Raw genomic sequence first — 13,949 nt, forward strand, 5'->3', positions numbered from 1 at the left:
TTTTCTTTTTTGTATAGAATAATTAGACTATATGATTAAAATACATAAAGACATAAGTAATTAGGATTCAAAATATTTGTACGTAAATTACAGAGAATTTTATTTATAAGAAATGAATGCAAGATATTTATATTATTTCTAAATAAAATAAATAAAAAATATAAGAATTATAAATAAATAACCAAAAATCTATAATTGAGATTTGTACTAATGAAGTGACATTGATTCAAATTGAGATTACCGGTTATATATAAGAAATACTATCATATTTACCTACAAATTTGATTTGAGATGTCAAATATATACATGTATCGAAAATATTTTGTTTATACCTACGAACTTAACAAAATTTATCTAAATTATTAACATAAATACTTAACAGCGTTGAAAATTAAGCAAGACATGCCACATGAATTACACGTTTACATTATTTATTAATTTATTTTAATTATATAATATTTCATTTAAACATTTCTTATCTTTCTCTCATTTCTTCGCCATCACTTGTTTATTTATTTTCACCTTTCACCGAATATCATTTAACTTTTCAACAATACACTGTTATCTTCAATATTTTCACAATCCTCTAATACTTTTAAATTTGGTCTCTCTTTTCATTTCTTTTTTAAAATAATTTATTGTTTTTAGTCTTATTTTATTTTTACTTTATCCATTCCTTAATGTTTGCCCATGTGAAAATCCTTCTTGGTGCAGTTACCCTAAATATTAGGTCTTGCCTCCCTCAATAATTTTCTTCTTCACTGTCATTTCCGGTAATTTTATTTATAAGAAATGAATGTAAGATATTTATATTATTTCTGAATAAAATAAATGAAAAATATAAGAATTATAAATAAATAACCAAATATAAGAGTGTGTTTGATATGCCTGGAAATGACATTGATTTTAAAATTGGAGGGTACTCCAATTCTAATTGCTAAGTTTGGTAGAATTTTTAATATTAATATTTGAAATTGGAATTAAAATTTTAATGAATTTCAATATAGAGTAATTTTTAGTTCTCAATTTTATTCTTTTTAGGTCGGATTTGTAATTCTATATTTTATTTATTATGTTTTTCAAACAAAAATAACTTATTATTTTATCATTTAAAACACAATTAAAATTTTCAATCAATCATTTTTAAATCGATGTTTTTTTATAGGAAGTTAACATATTGAACTAATATATATATATATATATATATATATATATATATATTAATTTAAGAAGTTAACATGTTGAACTGATATGTTGTTTTTGAATTTAGAAAGTTAAAATGTTGAATCGATATATTTTGTTTGTTAAATCTCTTTGAAGTTAACGTGTTAACTCAATATTTTTTTAACAAAAAACGAAACTTAAAAAATCTTTTAACACTTGAGTTATCTTAATTGGTTATATCAAATTAATATTTTAATAAAATAGATAATATATATTAAAATTATTTTTATTATATTATTTTTTTCAAATATAAGAATTGTAATTAAATTATAATTTTATAATTTTTCTAAACATCCAAATTTAGTGCTAATCCTTATGAAATTAGAATTAGAATTTCATTACCCATTTTAATTTCAATTTTACCCATCCAAATATATCATGATCATAAGATTTGCACTTAAGTTAGATTATTACTTTAAGTAGACACACATGTTTCAATCTTGTTCTATTTATTATTAACATTAAATAGAATATGAAAAACAAAATATGGGAACGGTTAAGAATAATCGCACACTAATTAAAAAAAAAGGTTAACTCAATTAATTAATTAAATAAATTTGAATATTTATTATTATTCTGTTTTTCATCTTTCAAATTATTAAAGCAATATAGTTATTTTTTTAATAAACAATAATATTCATTATTATTTTTATTTAAAAATAATAACATAATATTTTATATAAAAAGATATAACTATAATAACATAATAAATTAAAAATAATTTATTTTTTCACTTATAATTAAATTTAACCACGGAATCTATTTTTTCAGTTTGAGTTGACGAAAGAACTGGAACCGCTATTCGATTACAGTTGTGTGCAGACACGGACTTTCGTAAGAGATCAAATCTTCTGTTTCAAATAATATGTTTCATTATGTATCATCTTCACAAAAAAAATAATTATTTTAAAGAATAAGTTAAAAATAATGATGAGTGAAAAAAAAGTTCACATATTTTATGAAGGTATACAAAGTAGAGCATTAATTTTGGACCAGCAGAAATCATCTCCCAACCATCCATGGTACTCACATCTATCAAACACACATAGTTTATTTTTATCGACGTTTTTTCTCTAATGGGAAGACCTGTCGTCAGGTTCGTCAAACTAAAATTCATCTTCTCCATCTTAAGTTTTGTTTCATAATCAGTTTGCTTAAGAAGTCCATGTTTTATAGTGGTGAACCATGTTTTTTTGCAGTGCCGACAAGAAGACAATGGATATTATGTCATCATGCAAAAATGAAATATTGCTATAAGTGCCTTCTGAATATGTTAGATCTTATTTTATTAAACTAAGAAGTTCTTATACATTGAATTGCAAAATTGGGTTGTTGTTTAAATTCAATAATCTTGTTCTGGAATCAGATATGGAGAGAAAACAGAGAAAGTGACAGTTATAAATGAGTGATTTTTTCCTAAATGCAGAGGCATTTGTAATTGTAGTTGTTGCAGGTAAGATATTTTTGTTAATTTGGAGCTTTAATTGTTTGTGTGTTAAACAATAAACATTTCCATTGCAGGAAGAAGGATTCTTCTACACACTGCAAAGTGAATTGGTTTTGCATCGGTTTCAGAGATGCTTATTGTAAATGGTTCTGATGTTTAGTCAAAAAGGTAGTTAGTTCTTCATTTGATGTGCTTTACTCTTTTGTGTTTCAACTTAAGGAATACATTTTTAGTGAAAATTATGTTCTGAATCTTGATGAGGAAACTGTAAAGAAGGTGGATCATGGAGTTATAATATCCAAGAATAAAAAAGGAAGAGCAATAAAGACAAGGAGGGGATACTTGAAGATGTACCAAGGGATATGAATTGAGATCTGTGGCTAACATTGAACTGCAACCTGAAGAAACTGGTCATGCATTTGCAGTTCTTGGAATTATGTGCTGCTTTTGAAGAGGTAAACTACTTAGCATCCATTTTTCTTATGAACTGATAGGTATTTATTGATTAAATTATGACTTTGGTGGATTCTTGAATTGAAGAAAGATGAGCCTGAATACATCTTGCAAGAACTAATTCGCGGGAATGTGGATGTATAGGATGTTTTTCTCTAGTTGTCCAGTTTCTTGTTCGTTTGTTAACCCTTATACAAACAGACTCGGGGGAGAGGTAAAGTATCTATACAGATTCAATAGTGATAATGCACAATTGCTTCCTTCCATAGTCGTCCTGATAATGCATCCTGATAATGCATTCCAGGTTATTGATGTATGTCTTATAGGGTTTTGCTTTGAGAATAAATTTTAGAATGTCATTATTAAATTAATCAATCATTACAGATTGCAATGATTGCTTTAGCTGGAACATCTTATTCTTTTTTTACAAAGGATTGGTGGCTTGATGCTATAGGGTAAGGATTGGTGTTAAATTATTGGTTTCATTGAGATTTTTGAAATTTGATTTAATAATGATAATTTTTCTTTTAGCCTAACGGGTCAAAGCTCTTTTCAGTTGGCATTACAGCATAGAAAAAATGAAATCTGGCACTTGATTTCAAATGTATATGATATAATATTTAATTGTTATGCAAGTTGGGACGATGATTACAAATGAAGACGAAGCGGAGAATGTGCATGTATTATCTACTAACGTTGTCTATAGTGTTTAGACGTTAGTCTCAAGCAATCGGTAGAAATAAATAGTTTGTCTGATTCAGAATATATGGTAATGAGATAAAATTTTACGGGTTTATTTAACTTTAATTATTTAACTTGTTATCTAACTTTTTAGTATCACGTTGACTATTTATAATCATTTTTCTTATTATTTATAGTTATTTCATATGCAACAACTAATTAAAAATGAAAGATATTTTAATAAACTCAAGACATTTATTTGTTTTAGATTGTGGGGTGTAAATTTATTTGATGGTATATTTTTGATGAGTTTTAGATTTTGAAAACATTGAAATTAATATATTATAATAGTCTGTTTTAATAATATTATATAATTAGTTTTAATATATTATAAATGTACATTAAAATAGAATAATTCATTTGTATTTAAAACACATTTTACTCGGAGTTGTCGGCATAAAAGGCTTTACAACGACGGTAAGAGTGGTTGTTTATAGAGTATTTTATGGCGATAATGTTGTACTAAAACGGTGGTTATATGTGTTTATAGACAATAATGACAAGGACAATACCGACTAACGACAATTTTTTCTAGTGATGAAAAATTAAATTATTTGAATTATAATATTTTTGTATTTAAATTTTATATTAAATAGTAAAAATGTTTTATTATTTTAGTTAATAAATGAAATGACAAAAAATTAAAAAAATAAAAGTAAATTTTTAATAAAATATTAAACAATACAACATCAAACAACTCATATAGAATAATGTGATATATATTTTCATTAAAACTTCAAAATAGAATCCCAACTAAAAACAATACAATGCTAATTTATTGGGTACAAATTACAATATTCATATATTGTAGTAAAAAATACAAAGAAAAGAAAACACAATGTATTTTAAAAGAATAATAACAGATGAAATGAAAAACTCTCACATGACAGAGATCTTAGAATTAAGAGATTTATTAAGCCATGTCCATGCACTCCTCTTCTTCTTCCTACTAACAATCTTCTCTTCAATAGCTTCTTTTTCCATCTTAACCTTCTTACACAACAAGAAGCTTCTAGAACCAACTGATCCAATCTTCATCAACGGATCTAAAGCTTCAATTGAACTATACAAAACGAAATTATTCAAATCAGATCCCAAAATAGGTAGCCGACCTTGTTGACCGTACGATTTCAACGCCTTTTCAATAACGCCGGCAACAATCTCATCTTCTCCGACAATCAACCTAATCGGTCCTGCACTTCCATGGAAGGTAATGGAAATCAGAATACGATTACCCGTTTGAATCTTCTTCTGCTTCCTGATCAATAACATTGTTGTACGTACGTACTCCAAATCTGATTAATCGAATTGAAACGGGTCAAAACTAATGGAAACCTTGTTAGATCCGAAACGAGGAAATCCAACGATGGGGATTTTCACCATTCAAAACAGAAGATACTTGTGGGATGTAATGTTAGAAAGTAGGTTTTTATTTATAAGAAGTATTGTTAATAAATTTCCTTAGTTTCCACGAGGGTCGCTTTTATATATAAAAATATGAGGGATTTGACAAGGTTTGAATTAAGTCGTGTTATATGGCCGCCGACAGGTTGGCATTAATTTTTTTTAATTTTTTTTTAATTCATAATATTGTCGGATTTTTGGTCAAGTAATCGGATCTAAATGCTAATGTTAGATCCGAATAACCGAATATGATTAGATTTGATATTCAACGGTAATATTACAATCTTATTAGATTTCTAATGATTTTCTGTTATGATTCGAACAACAAACAGGATATACCCTTCCATATATATAAAAAAATATACTAACTTTATTTATATATATGTTAATATATAATATTTATAATATATATATATATATATATTTTATTTTCTCACAATTAAATATATATATTTTTATTTCTTTTTATATATTTATATATATACAATTATGATAATTGACATATTTATATAATATATATATATTATTGAGGATATATATAAATTCTATATATTTAAAAAAAATATTTACTCTCTTTATTTCTCTTAATGTATAATATTTATAATATATTTTATTTTCTCATAATTAAATATATATAATAATTAACTTTTTTTTCTCTTCTTTATATATATATATATATATATATATATATATAAAAAATATAATATTTTCAAAATCTTACTGACATAAATTTAAAATTAAAATTTAATTCAACAATTAACGTGGTTTAAGGTTTAAGTTAATAGTTAAAGATTTCAAACTTGAAACTAGAGTTCGAATCATATTTAATGCGAAAATGACAATTATGATATTTGTGTTCGGACTTAAACTCAACCTAATATTCTGATTCTTTCCGAACACTATAAACATAATTAAATATATAATATTACCAATACATTTATTTATTATTCATATTTTATAAAAAAAATTAAGTATATTTCTTTATAATAATATAAATATTTATTATATTATAATATATATTGAAAATTTTGTTTATATAATTTTATTAACTTTTTTTTAAAGAATACGATATAACGGTGTTCCATGAGGATTTATCGAAACCAAACGAGGTGGAAATGATAGTAAAAATAAATTTCGGAAGTAGAATGTGATGAGAATGGTATATGCATTCTACTTCCGAAAGTTGATATTATAAAATTAAAAATTTTAATTTATATTTAAAGTAGATTTTGAGATTATTTGAGCAATTTTGAAATAATCCAAGTAAATTGGCTGTTAAATGTTCAATTATAGCAACCAAACATTATTAATAAATATTATATATATTTAACATCAAATCCTAGTTGGACTTGGACTTGTATTAGCAGCCAACATTATAATATTTATGTTTATTTTATGAAGAATAAATCAACAGTCCAATTTCCAAAACCAAATCACACTTGAAACAAGGAAATAATTCAATCTTTGTATACATTTTTCTTTAACATCATTAACTTGCAAAATAATAAATCCCTCCAATACTAACAAATTTCAATGTCAATTTTGATAAATAAATAAAATGATTTGTGGTATGTACAATATAATTGAAATTTTATATTTTTTTTATAAACCGTCTAGGACATAAAAGTTGACATGTTCGATCTTATTTCAATTCGGTTCAACAAATACATAACCAATGACTTCAATTTTTTGGTTGATTTGTTTTAAGGCGTTCTTTGTATCCTGAGTACATGTTTTAATATCTTACTTGTTTAGTTTTGTTATGCAATGTTGACCTGTTGATTTGAACTATATTTCTATAATACATTTTTTTTAAAAGTGTCTATTGAGTTGGTAATTTTAACTTTGAAAATTTATTTGGACTGTCATCCATTTAGCAAGGACATTTAAAATTTTAGAATATGTTATTACTATTATAGTCGTGCTAATTTTTTAATTTCCAATATATATATTTATATATATATATATATATATATATATATATATATTATGCTCATGTTTTTATTAAATACTTTCTGACTGATTTTAAATAATCTATTATATTGAAATATAAGAACAAAAAAAAATAACCTAACATTCTTATAAAATACAAACAGTAATAAATATAATGATGAAATTATAAATTTACATTTTTATTTATGTTTGAAGAAGGAAATGCAAATATGGTCTCCGGCCCATTTCAAGTCATCTAACAAACAAAAACTAATGAGAAAGATATATCGTAAACATATTGTTATATGTACTTGATTAATTGGTGTTGTTCATTAAATCATTTAATAATTATTAAAATATTATATTATTATTTATTTTAAATTATTATTTTTTATTTTATTATTATATATTAATATTTTTTAAATATTTTTATCAAAATAATTATTACATTCTTAAAATCAACACTAATAAATACTTTTAAATAACTCAATTATTTTAAAAGAAAAAATCGCCTCTAACAATTAATATCAATAGAATTATTTCTATCTCTTTTTAGAATATAACTAAGTTAATGATATAAAAATAACCACATAAATAATAATACGAAAATGATTAGTAATATAAAGACACGAAATTTAGTGTGAAAAACATCTTCAACAAGTGTAAAATCACGAAACCCTATAGACCACTTAAACTAATACTATATCATTTATAATGTGTTACACAATGTTATTATAAATTGAGGTTTATAATCTAACCGATTATCTAAGTCCCCAAGAATAATTATTTTTAAATATGATACATTGTATTTTCACTAATTGTAAGCATACGTAAATCTAATTATCTAGGGAAAGAAGAGAAAATAATCGACTCACCAAATCGAAGATGATTTGAAGTGTTATCTCGATATTGAAGAAAAATAATTTTTATTTTTTAATAGTGACTTTGTCTTGATTCGTTCCCCTCCCTCCATCTTGTTTCTTGTATATAATACTATTATATATTATATAATATATAATATATTATCAATTCAAGTCAAATAGCCCACAAATACATAAACTTTACACAAATAAGTATCAACAAGCTGAATAAAAAAAGGAGACAATTAGAACTCTTATTGATTTTCCTTCCATTCGACCGTCTATATAATTTGGAGTTTAATTATCTATTTATTTATTTTTTTAATAATAATCCAATTCATTAAAGTGATTTCTTAACATTAATAACAAAAATAAAAAATAAGAAACAGAAGTTCAAAACGAAACGAAACCAAAAAGAAACAAAATGAGACAAAAACAAAAGACAGTGCATCAAAGAAGTGGACAAGACATTTGAGCCAATGAGTAATCACTCTCAAGGATGAGAGTCGGAGTGAGAGACCCTCCTCAACATTGACTATATTGATATAAGTTATTCAAAAAATATCATTGAAATAAATAGCAGATATACATTTTCTTTTAATAAACAAATTATTTCAGATCATCGTTAGGCTGGAGCTTAAACCTATGCAGTAGTGATAGGCGCTATGAAACAGACTGTTTGGGTTGATTGGACGGAAGTGGTTCATGTCATACATAAATCTTTTAAATTTCAAATGTTGGGGGCACGTCCTAGAATTGTGGCTATCTCGGAAATTAAGAACGAAAAAAGAGCAATTGATGTTGATTTGATTCAATTAAAGTTGTTACGTCAGGTCTTTCAGACGTCGACTTGGAACCAAGTGCGTCGTGTGCTCGGTCCTAATGAAGGTGTCTTTTAGTATGGATTCAATTATTGTGGAATATATGTTGCTCTTTGGAAAGAATTTAAAACAACATTTATCATGTCAGTTGATAAGCGTATTTGACTCTTAGTCGAGGAAGGAAGTCAATGATTCGTTGATGGTCGGTCAGTTAATATTGAACACACACATGTTGTTGTGCTCGGACAAAACATAAGACAACCCGTAGATAAGGAGGGTACATAGATTCAATTGTTTGGAATGACAGCATATATGTGGAATCATTATCTTTTTAGTCGGGCTGGTAATGATCTTGGAGGATTTATTGAACTCGTCGAGAAAATTAAATTAGCACATGAGAAAGGTTGGGTTAGAATTAGGATGCATCATTCTGATCCACATAGTCCTTACCCTAAATCTATTAGTTTTGATAACGGGACACATGTATATAAAATGATGGTGTGACCTGAACGTCCTATTATCGCGTCTCATTCACTGAGATCCTTTTTATCGTCAAATATGCTTATGTTGGAGGCGTCGACTTTGTTAAGGATAACAAAGAGTTAATAATAACCTCATTTTACGTCGATCAGAGTTGTATGGCTAGCCTTGCAGATGTTGAACGTCTAGTTTTTGAGATAACAAATTCGGGGGATTTGATATGGTCAGGAGGGTGGTTGAGCAGGATGCAACTAGATTAAATGAGTCAATAGTTTCTCGTAAGGATGAGATAAAGTATATGTCTTCACAACCCTCAAGTTGTGATGCCCTTGAGTTTAAAAAAAATGGAGAGTAAGTAGGTGATGGTATATAAAGAGTTGAGTTCATCAACTAATCATCCTATTTCAGATTTGTTGTCCAAGAAAGAAATGACTGACGAGATGGAAAATAAATTTTGGTCACTTAAAATTTATTCAAACAAGTAGGAAAGCGTGTTTTGAAGCCGAAAAATGGTTATTCCGACTAAAAGTTTATCATTGATTAGAAATATTATTACTTAAAACGTTTATGGGTTAAATGATAGTGTGAAGAGATATATTATTAAGTCAATAATGAGAACTATTGGTTGTGTCATATATTGTTTTAGTGAGACTAAAATTCAAAAGATAGATTAGTGGATCGTTAGGGATCTATATAATTAACAGTTGTGTGGGTGGAAGGCTATGATTCTATAGGGACGTCTAGTGGAATTCTTATGTCATGGAATAAAGACATGTATGAGAAAATATATGTTAATTTAGGTAGATACTCGGTTAATGTTCAATTAAGAAACCGGGAGGATAATTTTCAATGGATAATTTATGCGGTCTATGGAGCAATTCTTTCGCAATTTAAAACAGAGTTCTTTAATGAGATGAAAAACATGGTTAGTCTCTGTAACTTACCAATTGATTTTGCGGGCAATATGAAAGATGTTAGACCCCCCTCTAAAAGAAAATGGGCCAATATGCCTAGTAGTTTAATGTGCGAATTCTTAGAGACAGTTGAAGACCTTGAACTTATCGACTTTCCTTTAGAATATGGTCAATTCACCTCTAGGAGAGGTAATGACAATGGGAGTCACATTCATTATCGTATTAAAAGATTTCTAATTAGTGAATCAATTTTTCGAGGGTTTTCTAATATATTTCAAAAGATTCTTCCATGGAGTTGTTCAGATCATCACCCGATCTTAATGGAACGTTGAATGATGGAGAGAACATGTCGACCATTTAGATTCTAAAATAAATGGTTGATCAAGGAAGACTTTACACCGCGTGTGCAATCATGGTGGGTGTGTTAGATAATGGTTGGTTCTCCGTTGAGTAACCTCTTTGTGAACCTAAGGAATCTGCATAAGTTTTTCAAAAGTTGGTTTGTGGAAGATCGTATTTTACTTTGTGTTAAAATCAATGACTTGTTTAATGAAAATAGTATCATTGATGGGGCTAAGGAGATTTAAGGATGGCAATTTGAAACCGTCCCGCGAAAACCGAACTGAATTGCCCCGTTTGGGACGGTTTTCCCCCGAAACCGAACGAGGATGGGGCGGGGATGGTATTTGTATTTCCCGCCCTGACCCGCCCCGATTTCACCTCGTTTTCACCCCGATTCTACCCCGAATATCATAAACATAATTAAATATATTAAATCACCAATATATTTATTTATTTACTATATTTTATAAGAGTATTAAAATTATTTCTTTATAATAATATAAAATTTTAATATATTACAATATATATTATATTAAAAAAATCTGTTTATATAATTTTATTTTATAATATATATTTATTTTTTAAAATAAAAATTATTAATGGTGCCCCGCGGGATTCCCCGAAACCGAAAAAAATCGAACGGGGCGGGGATGGTAATTGTATTCCCCGCCCCGAACCGCCTCATTGCCATCCCTAAGGAGATTCATGAACTCTCTGATGAAGAGGTTAGTTCTTGGATTCACATTGTTAGTAAATTGTTCAATATATGTGAGGAAGAAATTGGGACACGGAAGCAAAGTAGAGTTTCATGGTTAAGAGTTAGAGATAGAAACACCAAAATTTTCCATGAGAGAAATAATGTGAATAATCTGATCTTGATCAAGGGGGAAGTTCATGGTAGCGAACTAGAAATCTCTACGAGTATTGTCAAATTTTATAAGGAATAAATTGAATGGTATTAATTTTGATTCAATAAGTACATCGCAAAAAGATATGTTAGATGTCCGTTTTATGTTGAAGAAGGTTGATGAGGCCATTAAGAGGTGCGAAAGTGATAAAATATTGTGATGCAACATGTTTAGTTTGACTTTTTTTAAGAAGGCGTGACTTTTCTTTAAGACGGTAATAATAGAAGAAATTGATCATTTTTATTGTTTTTCATCATTTGATAAGAGTTTGAACTTTACTTTGATATGTCTCATTCATAAAACACTATGAACTATTAATGTGAAGAACTTTAAGTCTATCAGTCTCGTTTCGTCTTTCTATAAGATTGTCGTAAAATGTTTAGTCAACAGGTTACAAAGGGGTTTGAGACGGTCATATCTAGTAATCAGATTACGTTCATCAAATGTCGTCAAATCTATATTGTTGTGTTAATAGCTAATGAGTGCATAGTCTCAACTAATTTAAGAAATGACAAATGTGCTTTTATCAAGTTAAATATTAAAAAACTTATGATCACATCAATTGGGAGTTTTTATTTGATGTAATGGACAAAATGGGTATTGGTGCAAAATGGATTGGTTAGATTAGATTTTATCTCTCGACGATTGGGTTTTTTTTGAGTTCTCATGGATTTTTTTAGAGCTCCCGAGGAATCAGATAGGGTGATCCACTCTCTCCTTTTTTGTTCGTTATTGTTATAGAAGCTCTCTAAAAATGATGGTTTTTTTGTAGAAAACATGTTCTTTGGATGGAACATTATTCACCGTAGAATTATTACGAATGATATGTGCATAAAAAAGTTGTATTATTGTTAGTCATATGTGTCATAAAGAGATTGAATCGACAACTCACTTATTTTTTCATTGTCGATGTGTGCGTAGTATATGGAGTATTATTTAGAGTAGAACTGAGATTCATTGGGTGATGCTTGAGTTTTTTGGTAATTGTTGGGACGTTTAAATTGATGCAGTTGATATGATTGACCCACATATTTGAGTAACCATCACAATTTTTTGTTGTAAATTATCTGATTGGAGTGAAATTTTCAAATTTTCAATGATTGTAGTCATCCAATATGTATTATTAATAATGCTATTATTATGACGCTTTTTGAGATTCGTTTCGAAAAGTCAATAGAGTCCGTCCAGGAGTTAATCGTTCTTTTGTTGTTAATACTAAATAAATATACACTCATAAAAGTAATCTAAATAAAAAATGATGCATTTCTAATCTACACCCTCATACAATTTTAGTCAAAAACAAAATTATAAGTTAATACTTTAATTCACTAGATAACTCTCACTAATTGAACCTTCGGGAAATTTTTTATTTCTAAAATAATTCAACAATGTACTCATATACTGCTCAATAGGATACATCCATCGATAGTGTATGGGTCCTCAAAGAAAAGCCTTGAACGCTAAATGTACGGGCAAATGAATCATTATGTCGAAAAAAGATGGCAAGAATATTTTTTCAAGCTTGCATAGTGTTATAACAATATAAAGTTGAAGTTGGTCCAAGTCATGTTTATTCAACGACTTACAACATAATAACCGGAAAAACTTCGATAGATTCACAACTGCATCGTAGACATCTTCCGGAAGTAAGTCACGTGTCGCTATAAGAAGATATTCTAATATGATATGACAATCGTGACTCTTTAAACCCCGAATCTTCTTTTCATTCAAGTCAACACAGCCCACAATGTTAGAACATAATCATTCCGACATCTTTAACTTTTTCAAAAATTCACAGAATTTTTTCTTTTGACTAAGAGAAAGTGTGTATGGGGCAGCGGGACATTGGAGAACTCCATCGACCTCATCGAGATTTAACGAGTGTTTTATGCCCATCAATTTTAAATCTTTTTAAGTCTTCAGTTCATCTTTCGTCTTCTCTTTCACATTCATCATTATTCCGACAATGCTATCGCAAATATTTTTCACAATATGCATGACATCTAGATTTTGTCTCAACAATAGACTTTTCCAGTATGATAGAGTAAAGAATATAGATAATTTATTCTAATTATCTCCTCACACATCGTGATGGATTTTCAATTTTTTTGAACTTAAAACAACATCTTTTAAACTCCAAGCTTGCATATAGGCTTCCGTAGCTGATAATAGTGGAGGGGCCATTCGATATTATTTATTACCGTCAAAGGCTTCACGTTCTTTCCGGAATCTGTGGTTAGGAGGAGGAAACACTTATGACACATATAATACTCTTTCTGTCAATTTGTCAATCTCATTTAAGCGGTACCATTATTACAACACGGACACACAAATTTCCCCTTACTACTCCAACCAGATAGATTTGCATATGCAGGGAAGTCGTTAATTGTCCATAACAATGCAACATGCATGTTACAATACTC

The 13,949-nt window shown here is 27.9% G+C and overlaps 1 protein-coding gene across 1 annotated transcript; it reads right to left on the reverse strand.

Moving 5' to 3' along the window:
• Nucleotides 1-4,736: 4,736 nt before the first annotated feature.
• LOC124944402 (uncharacterized protein At4g22758-like) lies at nt 4,737-5,215 on the reverse strand. The gene has a single exon (XM_047484650.1). It carries the CDS (start codon nt 5,135-5,137, stop codon nt 4,745-4,747), a length of 393 nt encoding a protein of 130 aa, XP_047340606.1. The 5' UTR covers nt 5,138-5,215; the 3' UTR covers nt 4,737-4,744.
• Between the last annotated feature and the right edge of the window lie 8,734 nt (nt 5,216-13,949).

This window comes from Impatiens glandulifera, chromosome 7 (genome assembly GCF_907164915.1).
Source record: "Impatiens glandulifera chromosome 7, dImpGla2.1, whole genome shotgun sequence".
Taxonomy (NCBI): domain Eukaryota; kingdom Viridiplantae; phylum Streptophyta; class Magnoliopsida; order Ericales; family Balsaminaceae; genus Impatiens; species Impatiens glandulifera.